Genomic DNA, 12,842 nt, shown 5'->3' on the forward strand with positions numbered 1-12,842 from the left:
GGCTTAACTCCCTTGCCCCAAGATCAATCATAACCTGGAATGACTTGGAATAAAAATTTCTAGCCAGATATTTTCCACCATTCAAAACTACAAAGCTTAAGATTGACATTACCTCATTCACTCAAATCGATGGAGAGTCCATTTACGAGGCCTGGGAGAGGTTCAAAGAATTACTTTGGAGGTGCCCACATCATAACCTACCTGATTGGCTAATCATTCAATTATTTTACAATGGATTGATAGGTTTCCTAAGATCCATAATAGAAGTTGTTGCAGGAGGATCCCTCATATATAAACCTTTTGATTAAGCTTACTAATTAATAGATAAAATAACTACCAATAATTTTCAATGGTTCGTTGAAAAAGTTGCAACCTCAGAAGGTAGCTAGTGTTTATGAATTTGTTGTCTTAGCTATCTTAGCAACCCAAGTAGCTACAATTTCTAAAAAAATTAGACAATTTGGGGATGAATCTAATGTATGGAGTGCCACCCAATGAAGCAAACAAGATAACGGTTCCACTACCTTGATCATTCTTCTACTTCCTAATCAGAGAATGAAACATTTTCGTTGTCATCTTCTACACTGGAAATGAAAGAAGTTTTGAAGTTTGTAGGGTTAGGGATGCGGGTGGATATAAACCCTTTCCAGTTCATTGGAGGTGAGATGAGAACCGAAGGATAACAGGAGGAAGGTATGGGGGAAAAGGAGTGGTCCATGAAGTGTTAAGTGGCAAAGCCCCAAAGAATGGAGGCTGGAGAGGGTGAATCAGTGGTTGAGGCGGTTAGAGTTATGCATGAAGACGAAGGCGAAAATAAGAAGAAAAAACATTAACACAGAAAAAGGAACCCAGCACATTAAAAAAATCCATCTTGCTAGCCTGAACAAACTTCACTCAATGATTTTTACCTTTATGTGCTTCTTTAAAAAAACCTCACCATTCGGTCCATGCAACTTTTTTTTTTCAATTTTTTTCTCATTTTATTAATTTTCTCTATACGTATAATCACATTTTGAGTCAAACAACATGATACTCTCTGAACATTGTTGAAAATTTGAGTTGTTTAGTTGGATGTATTCTGAGGGTAGAGTTAACCAAAATGCAAGTCTTAAAAATATGACATTTGGTTGGATGATAATCGGACAGGGAAAGATTCACTTTATAGTTCAAAACTATTGCATTCCAAATTCGTTGGATTTTGGTAATTTTAAATACACTATAAACTTTTACCCATCATTATGGCCCACGACCACTGCCCGCCGCCGCCTCCTATTGCTTGCCACCGATCGTTCCCGCCGCCGCCTCCTATTGCTTGCCACTGATCGTTCCCGCTCGCTATCAACCGCCTCCTGGCACTCCATGCATGTCACTTACAACTAAACTCACCTACCATCGGGCCCTACCACTACTACCAACTACTGCCCACCACCACCACCACCAATAGCCAATCGTCGGACATCAATACCAACTAATATTTGCAGCCACCTCACGCCCACCGCCCTTTGCTCATCGGTTGCCACAACCACACTATCAATTGGTTGTCGCGAACACCAAACTGCTAATCACCACCACTAACCACCGCACTTGTTGCTTGCCGCCTCCTAGTCGCTCATCATTCGTCACCCGTCGTTGTTGCTTCCCATACACCGCCCTCGTTGCCTCTTGTCGTATGGCGGCCCTCATTGCCGCTACCAATACGCCGCCTCTCATTGCCGCTACCAATACGCCGCCTCTCATTGTCACTCACTGTATGCCGCCAACCCATGATTGTTACCTGCTGCTGGCAACAGCTATGGAGCATTTTACATTAATTTTATTTCTCTTCAAACTAAACACAACCATAAACTCCTATAGTTTTTTATGTCAAACCACATCTTTAAAATATTTCAAACACACTACATATCAATTACACTCCATATCTCTTTCAACAAATTAGATAGCTCTAGGAGAAAACACGCAGGCAAATAATCACAAGCAATAACTCTTAAGAAGGCAAGACTATATCGAAAATTAGTTGGTGAGCCGAACATAAGCAAGAAAGTGGCATTGTACAAAGTCAAAACAACAATTTCCTCGTTGTGCCTCAATGAACTCCAGAGCTTTACAAGTGCAGCCTGCTTAAACTCCACTGGTCTAAAACAAACTAGCTCACGATAAATAGATAAAATTAGACTTTTCAACAACAAAGTCGCATGCATTTAGAGAGACAGAAAATAAATATGCATGATACTGATTAAAAATAAAGTCAATTTAATTCCCCTATACTTTGTAGATCCTTAAAATTAGTTTACAAGATGAGGACTATAGCTCTTGAACGGAAGCACACAAGAATATGTGATGTATTTGACACTATCAAGAAGTATAACTACAAAAATACGTTGAAGTGATTTGTTGGGTGATATTTTTCCCTCCCCATCACCGTCACCATCACTAACTTCTCTAGGATCAATCAAGACAGAGACAACCATGGGAGGACCAGAGGCATTACTCTGAAAGTTGCTGCCTTCGGGTCCTTTCCCTATGCGTTTAGTGTGGTTACCTGTAGATCCAGGGAGTGGAATAGCTCGAGGATAGAAAAATTTTCGGTTCTTTATCACTCTTTGAGGTGCAGATGATGAAGTGCTGCCCGTACTTGAATTGGCAACCGCAGTTTTTGTTGCATTAATTATTGAAGAAGTGATGACTGCACTAGGACTAGCAGATGAAGGGGAGATTTGAAACTGGAACACTTCAGTGCATGTGCCAGAACTGAATATTGGGCCTGACAAAAATACAAATTTATCGTATTAGAGATAAGAAATGTAAAGTAAAATTCTTTTTTGTGATGTCAGAAGAAATTTGAGTCAGCAAGCCAAAATTATTACATAAATTAATAGGAATGCAGGCTAAAAGGAACGGATTCAGGAACTGAACGAAGAATATAATTACAGACTGCAAGAGATCCAACGAATGTATGTCATTACCTATTGCTTGATAACACATCGTATGACGACAGTTCACGGAATTTATTGACATGAGAGTGTCATTCAATTCAAATAAAATATACAATGTCTTTAGTGTGTTTAACTACCGTGGAACATAACCTTTGTTATGTGTTCAACCTGATAATAGAAGGGAAATGAAACCCGGCGCCTGATTGGGCGCCCAGGTGCCTCGTGTGGCACCTAGGCACACAGCATACCCTTCTGGAACAGGGAGCCTAGAAACCAGGCGCTTGGAGTGGCGTCCAGATGCTCCGTAAGACGTTTCTTGAATCAGAGAATGGGAAAATGCGGCGCCAAAGAGGGGCGAAGCCCAAAGCATTTCCTGGACCCAAGTGCCTAAAAACCCAACGCTCGGGACTAGCGCTCCGGCTATTTTAGTCTTCGGCTTAGCTGCGGTTGGCATGTGCAAGCTGAAGTTGGATTTCACAAGTTACTTCGTGAGGAAGATAGAAAGGTGTGTTCGTGAATTCCACAAGTATAGACAGGTTTGAGTGTGGTGCTCTCTACATTCTCCTATTTTCTAAATAATAAATTTCTTAGTGTAGTGACTCCGCGATTTTTTTCTCGTTCTTGATTTTTTCCACATTACATCTTGGTGTTCTCTGTTTTTTTTGTGTTTAATTATCTAAGTTTTCTTCGGACCTATCAAACCAATTTCCGTGAATTCCTCATGCAAGTGGTATTAGAGCAAGTTTTCTGAAGATCTTTCATTAGAGTGGTAGTTCAGTGGCCGACAAAGCGAGGTAAACGGTAGAGAAGTTAAACAGTCGATCTTTGTTTTCTGGAAAATGCAAATCAAAGATTTCATATATCAAAAGAAACTACATTTTCACTAGAAGGAATTACCAAGAAGTTTAAATCGATGAGCTGGAAGAATGGGAAGTGCTTGATAAAATAGCTCTAGATTTGATCCAACTTTCACTTTCCTCAACTATTACTTTCAATGTGGTGAATGAGAAGACTACGATGGATCACAAGACTGCACTAACAAAGATGTATGAAAAGCCCTCGACTCCAAAAAGATATTTTCTGACAAAGAGATTTTTCAATATAAAAATGGTAGATGATAGTTCAGTGGTTGATCATTTGAATAACTTTAATACTGTGACTAATCAGTTGTGTTTTATTAACATCAAGTTCGATGATGAGGTCAGGGCACAATTACTCTTATATTCATTATCAGACAATTAAGATAGAATAATGATTAAGATAGAATAATCATTGTAGTAACTTTTTAGATAACATAAAGCTAAACTTTGATGACATTGTAAGATTAGTGTTGATGAAGTCCACAAAAAGGTGAACGGTGAAACCTCATGTTTTATTTTCAATGTTGAAAAAAAGAGAAAGGAATCTGATAAAAATATAGGAAGAGAAAGATTCAAATTCAGGAGAAAAAAATTCAGGTCGGGGAGAGGAAATGACAGAGGTGAATGCTGAAACTGCGGAAAAAAAATCACTTCAAGAAGTACTGTAAGCTGCAAAGGTTGGTGTTGGAGGTCAAGATATAAAACTCTCTACAGATGTCACTACAAATGAAATCCAAGATGACTCTCTTGTTTTGTTCCTATATATACTATTGACTCTTGGTAATTCAGGTGCCAGTTTTCGTGCATGACCCAAAAAAAAGAAAACAATTTATGGAATGTGTATTTGGAAAATAACAATGTCTATAGTATTATTAGAAATAGTGATGTTAATATTATGTTGTCTAATGGAATAATCTGAAAGCTTAATGAACTGAGACATATTCCATGTTTGAAGTGGAATTTAATTATTATGAACCAATTTACAATGTTAGGGTATGCGACTACTTTCATAAGTAATTCATGGAAGGTGACTAGAGGTGTAATGGTAATGGTCTGTGATAACATTGAATGCACTCTTTACATGATCAATGAGATAAGAATCCATTATTGTAACTAGAACAAATGTCGATGTAGGTATTTGCCAACGCGGGTTTGGCCATATGAGTAAGAAAGACATAAAATCTCTCATTTCTAAGAACAAACTTCAGGGTTTAAAATCTATAGATATAAATTTTTGTGAATATTGTATTTCTGGCAAGCAAAAGAAAGTTACTTTCTCCAAAAGTGAGTCAAAGATGAAGTCTAAAAAGTTGAAGTTAGTGCATATTAATGTATAGGGTACTACTCAAGTTTAGTCCATTAGATATTCTTTTTGCTTTATCACTTTCATTAATGATCAGAGCAAAAATTTATGGGTGTACTTAAAATACAAATTTGATGTGTTTGAAGTATTCAAGAAGTGGAAGATCGTGATTGAGAATGAGATAGGTTTGAGATGATCAGATAATGATGATGGGTATTGTGATCTGAGGTTCGGGAGTTCTTGTGTTTCAGAAGAAATCAAACATGTGTTCATTGTTCGAAGGTCACCAAACCAAAATGATGTGGCTGAGAGCATGAATAGAACCATCACAGAGCGTATCAAGAGCATAAGACTGCATGCAGGCTTGCCAAAGTAGTTTTGGGCAGAAGCAAAGAATACCGTGATTTATCTGATCAATCGTGGCTCGATAGTACCTTTGAATGAAAGCTTACCTGCAGAAGCCTAGAGTGACAATGAGATAAATCCATCTTAGCTGAGCATTTGATTGTTTACCATATGTTAATGTTAAGGCAAGATCCAAGAGTAAGCTTAATTCAAAATCTTTCAAGTGCACTTCCATTAGGTATGACTGATACATTTGGGTATAGATTATGGGACTATCATAATCAAAAAATTGTTTGGAGCAGGGATGTAATTTCAATGAAATGGGGATGTATAAGGACAAGAACATAACTCAGAATTATCCATCAGTTACTTCTAAAAAGTCCTCTAAATTTGTTGAGATAAAAGGAAATGTGATCAATAAGATGAATAGAAAAGTGTTTAATCTGATGAAGCACAAAAAGTTCTTCAGACACCTGCTAAAGAAGTCAGGAGATTCGACAAAATCACGCGACCAATGACAAGATAATTTTCTTCTTTGTACAATTTATTGCTCACTAATGGTGGTGAATGAGAATGTTATGAAGATGCCACTCAAGTTAAAAACTCAAAAGAGTGAAAGTTTGTCACGGATAACGAGATGCGATCACTAAGATCAAATCAAACATGACATTTGGCAGAATTACAAGATGATAAAAAGGCACTACATAACAAGTAGATTTACATGCTAAAAGAAGAGTCGAATGACAACAAGTGTTATAAGGCAAAGCTTGTTGTGAAGGAGTTGCAGCAAAAGGAAGAAATTGGCTACTTGGAGATATTTTCTCATGTGGTAAAGATTATAACTATCAGAGTTTTACTGAGCTTTGTAGCAGCGAAAGATCTACATCTGGAAAAAATGAATGTGAATACAACCTTCCAACATAGTGACTTAGAAAAGGAAATGTATGTGGTGTAGCCGAAGTAATATGAAGTTCTAGAAAAAGAAGACACTATCTACAAACTAGAAAAAAAAAACTTTATAGTTTGAAACAGGCCTAAAGACAATGGTACTGGAGAATTGACAGGTTTATGTCAGAAATGAACAAATGAAGTGTTAAAATGATTATTGTTGCTTCATAAAAAATTTTGATAATTGCTATATTGTGCATCTTTTACAAGTGGATGACATGTTGATTGTAAACGAAATATGAAAAAAATTATAGAATTGAAGGAGCAATTATCAAAGGAGTTTGAAATGAAGAAATTTGGTCAAACTAAAAATATCATCGGAATGAGATCAGAAAAAATAATAGTGCAGGTACTTTGAATTTGTTTCGGGTATAATATATTGAGAAGGTTCTAAATAGGTTCAACATGAGTGAGGAAAAATCAATTTGCAACTCCTTTGGTAGTGACTTTAAGCTAAGAAAGAATCGCCTAAATTTGAAGCAGAACAAGCACAGATGAAAAGAATCCCTTATGCTTCAGTTGTTGAAGATTTGATGTATGTGGTGATCTGTATAAGTCATATGTTACACATACAATGAGAGTGGTAAATGGGTACATGAGTAATTCAAGGAAACATCATTGAGAAGTGGTGAAACGCATTCTTAGATATTTCAGAAGAACAATCAATAATGTACTTTATTTTGGAGGTGCAAAGATAAACATACTGGAATATTTAGATTCAAATCTGGCAGAATGTATTGATGATAGAAGAAGTACAACATATTATATCTTCACATTAGATAACACAATAGCGAGTTGGGTTTTCAAGCTACAAAAGATAGTTAAACTTTCTACTACCGAAGTTGGCTACAAGACTTCATGGCAGAAATGAACAATGAGCAAAGAATTGGAAAATTTTATGTTGAAAGTATATGAGTGTATCCATCTAACTAAGAACACCACATTTCATGCAAGGACAAAGCACATATAGCTAATGTATCATATCATTCGTTCACTCCTACAAGACTACGGGTGTCAAAAATTAACCCGACAGACCAACACGACTCCAACTCAATTAGGGTTGACCGAATATTTTTAAGTCTGATTCAAGTCAGAGAATTCGACCCGTTTATTACTCGGGATGGATTCGGGTTGAACTCAAAAACCCAAACATGATCTGAATAAGCACAAAATTTTGGGTGGGGCTCGGGAGAGTGAGTCAAGCTCAAGTTTGAGTCGGATTCGGGTCTTAGTTTTTGATATGTTTATTATTCGATTCAAGTTCGAGTTGACTTGGGTCGGATCATTTTACCGGCCCGAACCCGACCCGCTGATATGAATTAACATCACTATATAAGATGATCAATTATATTTGAAAAAGATACACAACTCAGAATCTTGAATAGATATTAACTAAGGTTGTTACAACTCAGAAAGTAAAGTTATGCTTAGCTTTGGTAGGAGTTCAAGAAGGATGAGAGTGGAGGTTGAGCCACTATGTTCATTATTATGCATGATACAGATTGGAGGAGAAAAATTGATTGTAATCAATCTCCAAGTAGGAGATTATTATGTGTCGAGTCTGATTGTGGGGAAAAAAAACTGATAGTAGAAAGGAGAGGAAACCCCGGGTTCGATGAGGTGGTTTGGTGCGTGGTGTGGTGTCTAAGCACCTAGCATACCCTTTTCGAAAGGGAGGCAGGAAACCTGGCACCTAGAGAAGAACCAAGGCACTCTGCGCAAGTCATTTATTGAATCCAAGAGCAAGGAAATGTAGCAGCCAAGAGGGGCGCAGCTACGACAAGTTTCCTCCCTAGACCTAAGCGCCTGAAAACTCTGTGTTCAAGGCTGGCGCTTCGACGCCAAGAACTGTTTCTAGCAGTTAGGAACCTAAATCTTCAATTTCGTTATGAATTAGTTTGTGTGCACTAATGTTGGATTTCACGAGTCCTCTTGTGAAGGAGGTAGAAAGGAGTGTTCATGAGTTCCAAGAGTGTACAATGTAAATTCTCCTAATTTTCTTATAATAAATTTCTTGGTGTGTTACAGAACAGAGATTTTTTCCGTTGTCGAGTTTTCCCACATTAAGTACTGGTGTTCTCTGCATTTTTTGTGTTATATTTCTTTATCTTTATGTTCTAAATATTATATCGAACCTCTCGAATCAGTTTCCGAGATTTCCGCACAATAGGATATGAGCTCAAGGACCCACTCTACCTAAATTACCTGAAACTACCATTGGCTTTAGGCAGATTTTTTGGCTCATAGCTTAGGTGATGTTATACAATTGATATTAAGATGGGATTGGATTTCGGTGAATTCAGACCATCTTTGATGGTAAACTAATAAATATTCTTATACTGTAAAGAACTAAGTGTCATTTTCTGTTTTTAAAGGGTGACAAAAGCCACTACAAAGGAAAAAAACCATCATAACAAATACAAGCCATCAGCGGGTGTGGAATGGGTCACCCAGCCCTTACATGCTCCTTCAAAGACATTAACATTTGTACCCTGAATGTAGCTAGCAGTTTAAACTTTCCCCATGCCAAACTATATAAAATGACTCTAATTCTTGAAAGAGCATAAGAGATCCTTGCTTAGAAGATGTGTTTCTTGTCCCTGAACATTAAGAAACAAATGGTCGAAGAATGGTCGAAGAATGGTCGAAGAATGGAAGTCTCCCTCAATTCTAAAACCAAATTTTGGTAACTATACGTAGATGATTAGCCTGATCCCCTCCCAAGTATCACAGAGCTCGACTAGTAGAGCAAATTTCATTCAAAAGGTACAACTAGAGCCTGTATTAGGTGACTCCACTAAGCAAAAGTTAATGCCACCTACCCATTCTAGGCCATTACGACTGGTGACTCGTCAAAAGCCCATCCAACAGAATATGTCTAATTTGATAGGGCTGTAGGGTTGAACTGGTGTTTAAAGCTAATGGAATCTTCATTTTCACCTTAATATATACGATTCATAACAACTCTATAAAATCAGCAAAGAGACAAAGACATGATGAATGAAGAAGTGCAATATCAGTAATGAGGCAACAACAACAGTCAATCACTATAAACGAGAAGCTTGCAAGATAGATTCTAAAGAAATTGTTCTGATATTTCTAAGGTGCAAAAGTTTGAGGACTAATCTAAAATCAACATGGATGTTTGACAAGAGTATGGAGGCAGAGTGGTAGCAATTTTGCAAGTCATTTAGTTAAAAACCTTAGATGCTAGATACAACACAAACAACCACACTATATCACAAGCTCAACCCAAAAAAAAAAGTAAGGTGCTGGAAAAGAAATAAATCATTATCTTCATCAATAAATACATTTCCTTCAATGTACAAGTCACTGAAAAGAAATAGGCATTTCTCTTAATAGCATAATTTCAGTCATCACAAATAACATTTAGTCTAGATGATAAATTTCCTAATTTTATTACACTCTGAAGTTCAAAAACCGTGCTAAGGAGCTTATTCAATATGAATACCCATGTAAACCACCGACCTCCCCATAATAGAATAGTTCTTTTGGTCCCCAAAAAATTCTAACAGCCAACTAACATGATTGAAAAAAGAAAGCTCAATCAAAAGAAATATATATAAGCTTGACAAACAACAATTTTGATTGAGGTATGACTGGGAAATTTTCCCATTTAACAACTACTCTCCCAATTTACATAAAGAGAACTCCTTAAGATCAGTAAGTAAGATAGGATGTTCTATCTTTTCAACATTTGATGATGGCTACACTTCCAAATCTCCATTTAGTATCACTGTACAAAAAATAGCTTTGAAGAATGAAGCTAAACAGCAACTGGAGGGAGACAGGACTTATGTAAATTTTTTTAATACTTAGTCATATCCAAAGGGTAGCAAGCATCTCAGAATAAACCATGACGGGTCACAATATGCTGTACACAAGGTAATAAATCAAAGTCCATTGAGATGGCAGTCAGTCCATGCAAAATTGTTTGTCCTAATTTCTAGAGAAAATAGAAAGGTATGTTCCTATCTATCATGTTATACATTATAGGTCCATAGATACTATTAGGATACTAAACCATAAATAGCTTGCAAATTGCAGTGTGAAATAAATAAGAACAAGAAAGGTCAAAATTAAGGCAAATGCTAAAAGGCAGACAAATAAAAACACGAGAAAAATGAAATCAAGCAAGCAAACCCCACTATGGTTACCTGCCATTCCTTCCTGAAACCATTGTTCAAGAAATCCATCCTGCGAATTGTCCATACATGCATCTTCAGCATCAGAAGCAAGTGCTCCCTGATATTCAGTTGAGCTACCATGTGACTTGGTACGTCCACCAATATCCTTAGTTGATAAAGCCACACCAGAATCCAGATTAGCAATCACCAGACCTGTCCCAATAACGTCATTTCCAGAGGGATGCTTAGGCTGATCTCTGGATTTTACCTGTGCCACAGCTTTCTCGCTGGCAAGAACAGAACTGATTATCAAGTTCCCATTGATCTCGACATGCTTTCCATTTCTTGGGACATACAGACAAGCAGGAAGACTCTCACTAGAATTCTGGGTAACCATGCGGCCACCAAAAGGCCATGGTTTGGCTTCTGATCCCACCTTTGCATTCTGAAAACACTTATCAACTCCACTTTTACTTTTTCTTCCATTATTGAAGCCGACCTCTTCAGAACTAGTCAAACTCCTAGTACGGCCACTAACACTCAGAACCATACCTTTAGGATAACCCAACAAACCATTTTTAACTGTAACTTCTCCAAAATCTCTGTTTTCTTGGTATCTATGATCTACTCTCCCTGTCAGACCTCCATATATCAATACAAAAAATAAAAACCCCAAAAGTGAAATGCTTGCCACCTTCCTAACTTTGTTTTCACGCTTCTTCTTCTCACATATCCCTGTCTTTTGGGAGGCTTCAGCTTGCTGGGACTTTAATTTGGGTATAGGAACCAGTGGAACTGGAGAAATCTGCTGCCTAAACACAAGCGGAGGATAAGGAGCCCAAGAAAAATGCGAGGAGGCAAAAGAAGGCGGAGGGTAAACACCAGGCGGAAAGCTACTACCACCCAACTGTTGCTTTAGACTCAGATTCTCCGCCATGATAAACGAGATCTTACTGTTCAATTCAGCGATCGTAGAGCTCATGGACCGAACCTTATCCTCCAGCTCCTCCACATACTCCTTCTTCCGCTGCCTCGAAAGCTGAGCGCTCTCCCGGTTCCTTATTAGTCTCGCCTTCTTCTTCTCCTCTTCCTCACTCACAGCGTTGGGCCTACATGACCCAAAATCCTCCAACCGCCGGGATTTGCTGCTTCTAGGGTTTATGTTAGTCTTACCGCTTCCCACCTCCCGCTTCTTTATTATCTTCGTCCCCCGCCCGTTCTCCTCCTCCCGCTTCACATCCGCGCTAGATTCTGTGGAACAGTCGGCGGAGCGGTCGGATTCAGGGGAAGTGATGTTGATGATGCCAGAGGTAGCTGGAGAGGAGGAGGAGGTCAACACTACAGATTCCGGCAGCCATCCGTCGCTCGATGTAGGAGAGGGATGAGATGGAGGGTTTGCGTTCTCGGGGAGGAGGAGATCGTCAACGGATATATCCCAATCAATGCCATCGAAATCAAAATCAAGATCAATTTCAGATGAAGGGCCGCCGCTGGGGAGGCACAGATCGTCCGGTAAGAAATGGGATTCGAGAAAGTCAGGGTTGAACGAAAGGCCGACTTGCGGGGAGAAGGGATCGGTGGCGGCAAACTCCGGCATGACTTTGGGCTTTAACGAGGCGGCCGATTACTTCTTGTGCACAATTCGCTGACGGAGCAAGGGAACGAGGATGGTTGAGAAGTTCCGCGTACTCCAATATCAATACTGGAGTCAGAAAAAAAGGGTGAAGTTTTTTTTCCGAAGTTGTAGAAAAACATGTATATCGGTTGCCGTAGTAGAAAATTGGGCAGAATATCACCAATAGAACTCCAATGTTGAGGATAAACATGTATCCCTGAATTAGAGTCTTAGGGCCCATTGGCCATTGGGTGGTGCATTTTGCCAGCAGCGCAGGTTCACGCCGCGGCTCTGGGTTGTTTGGGGGATTGTTTCGCCAGCAAAGTGGGGCATTTTTAATAAAATGCAGGTCGCGGGTTTGACCCCATGGCCTGTGTTTCATCTCTTCAAGATTACTCCGTTGTGATTCGATTTTGTTCTTCGCGTTCATCTTCTGCCCTAACCTTCCCCACTGAGGTCTCGCTTCCTTTACACTAACCTCTCATTTCTGTCGTCTTCTTCCTTTGATATCTTCTTTCTCTATCTTTTTTTGGTGGATTTGCACCTATTTTTTTTTGAATGTTTTGGTTTCTCGTTTCTGTCCTCGGTAGCTTAATGGCTCAGTTGTGGGCTCCCGATTTTGATGTTTTTGATGGATTTGAGCGACTTTGATATTTTTTGGAGAGTTTGTGAAGTGATGATGATAATGGA

General features: G+C 38.6%; 1 protein-coding gene across 2 annotated transcripts; it reads right to left on the reverse strand.

Annotated features, from left to right (window-relative positions):
* Positions 1-2,214: 2,214 nt before the first annotated feature.
* LOC110028596 (bZIP transcription factor 39-like) lies at positions 2,215-12,329 on the reverse strand. 2 transcript variants are annotated; one of them, XM_020730506.1, is made up of 3 exons: positions 11,763-12,329; positions 10,568-11,720; positions 2,215-2,761 (listed from the first exon to the last, which is right to left on the reverse strand). In XM_020730506.1, exons 1-3 carry the CDS (start codon positions 12,132-12,134, stop codon positions 2,283-2,285), a joined length of 2,004 nt encoding a protein of 667 aa, XP_020586165.1. In that variant the 5' UTR covers positions 12,135-12,329; the 3' UTR covers positions 2,215-2,282. The 2 variants fall into 2 exon arrangements, with proteins under 2 accessions (XP_020586165.1, XP_020586164.1); XM_020730505.1 differs by having other exon boundaries at positions 10,568-12,328.
* Positions 12,330-12,842: the final 513 nt, after the last annotated feature.

The sequence above is a fragment of the Phalaenopsis equestris genome, unplaced genomic scaffold, assembly GCF_001263595.1.
Source record: "Phalaenopsis equestris unplaced genomic scaffold, ASM126359v1 Scaffold000516, whole genome shotgun sequence".
NCBI lineage: Eukaryota > Viridiplantae > Streptophyta > Magnoliopsida > Asparagales > Orchidaceae > Phalaenopsis > Phalaenopsis equestris.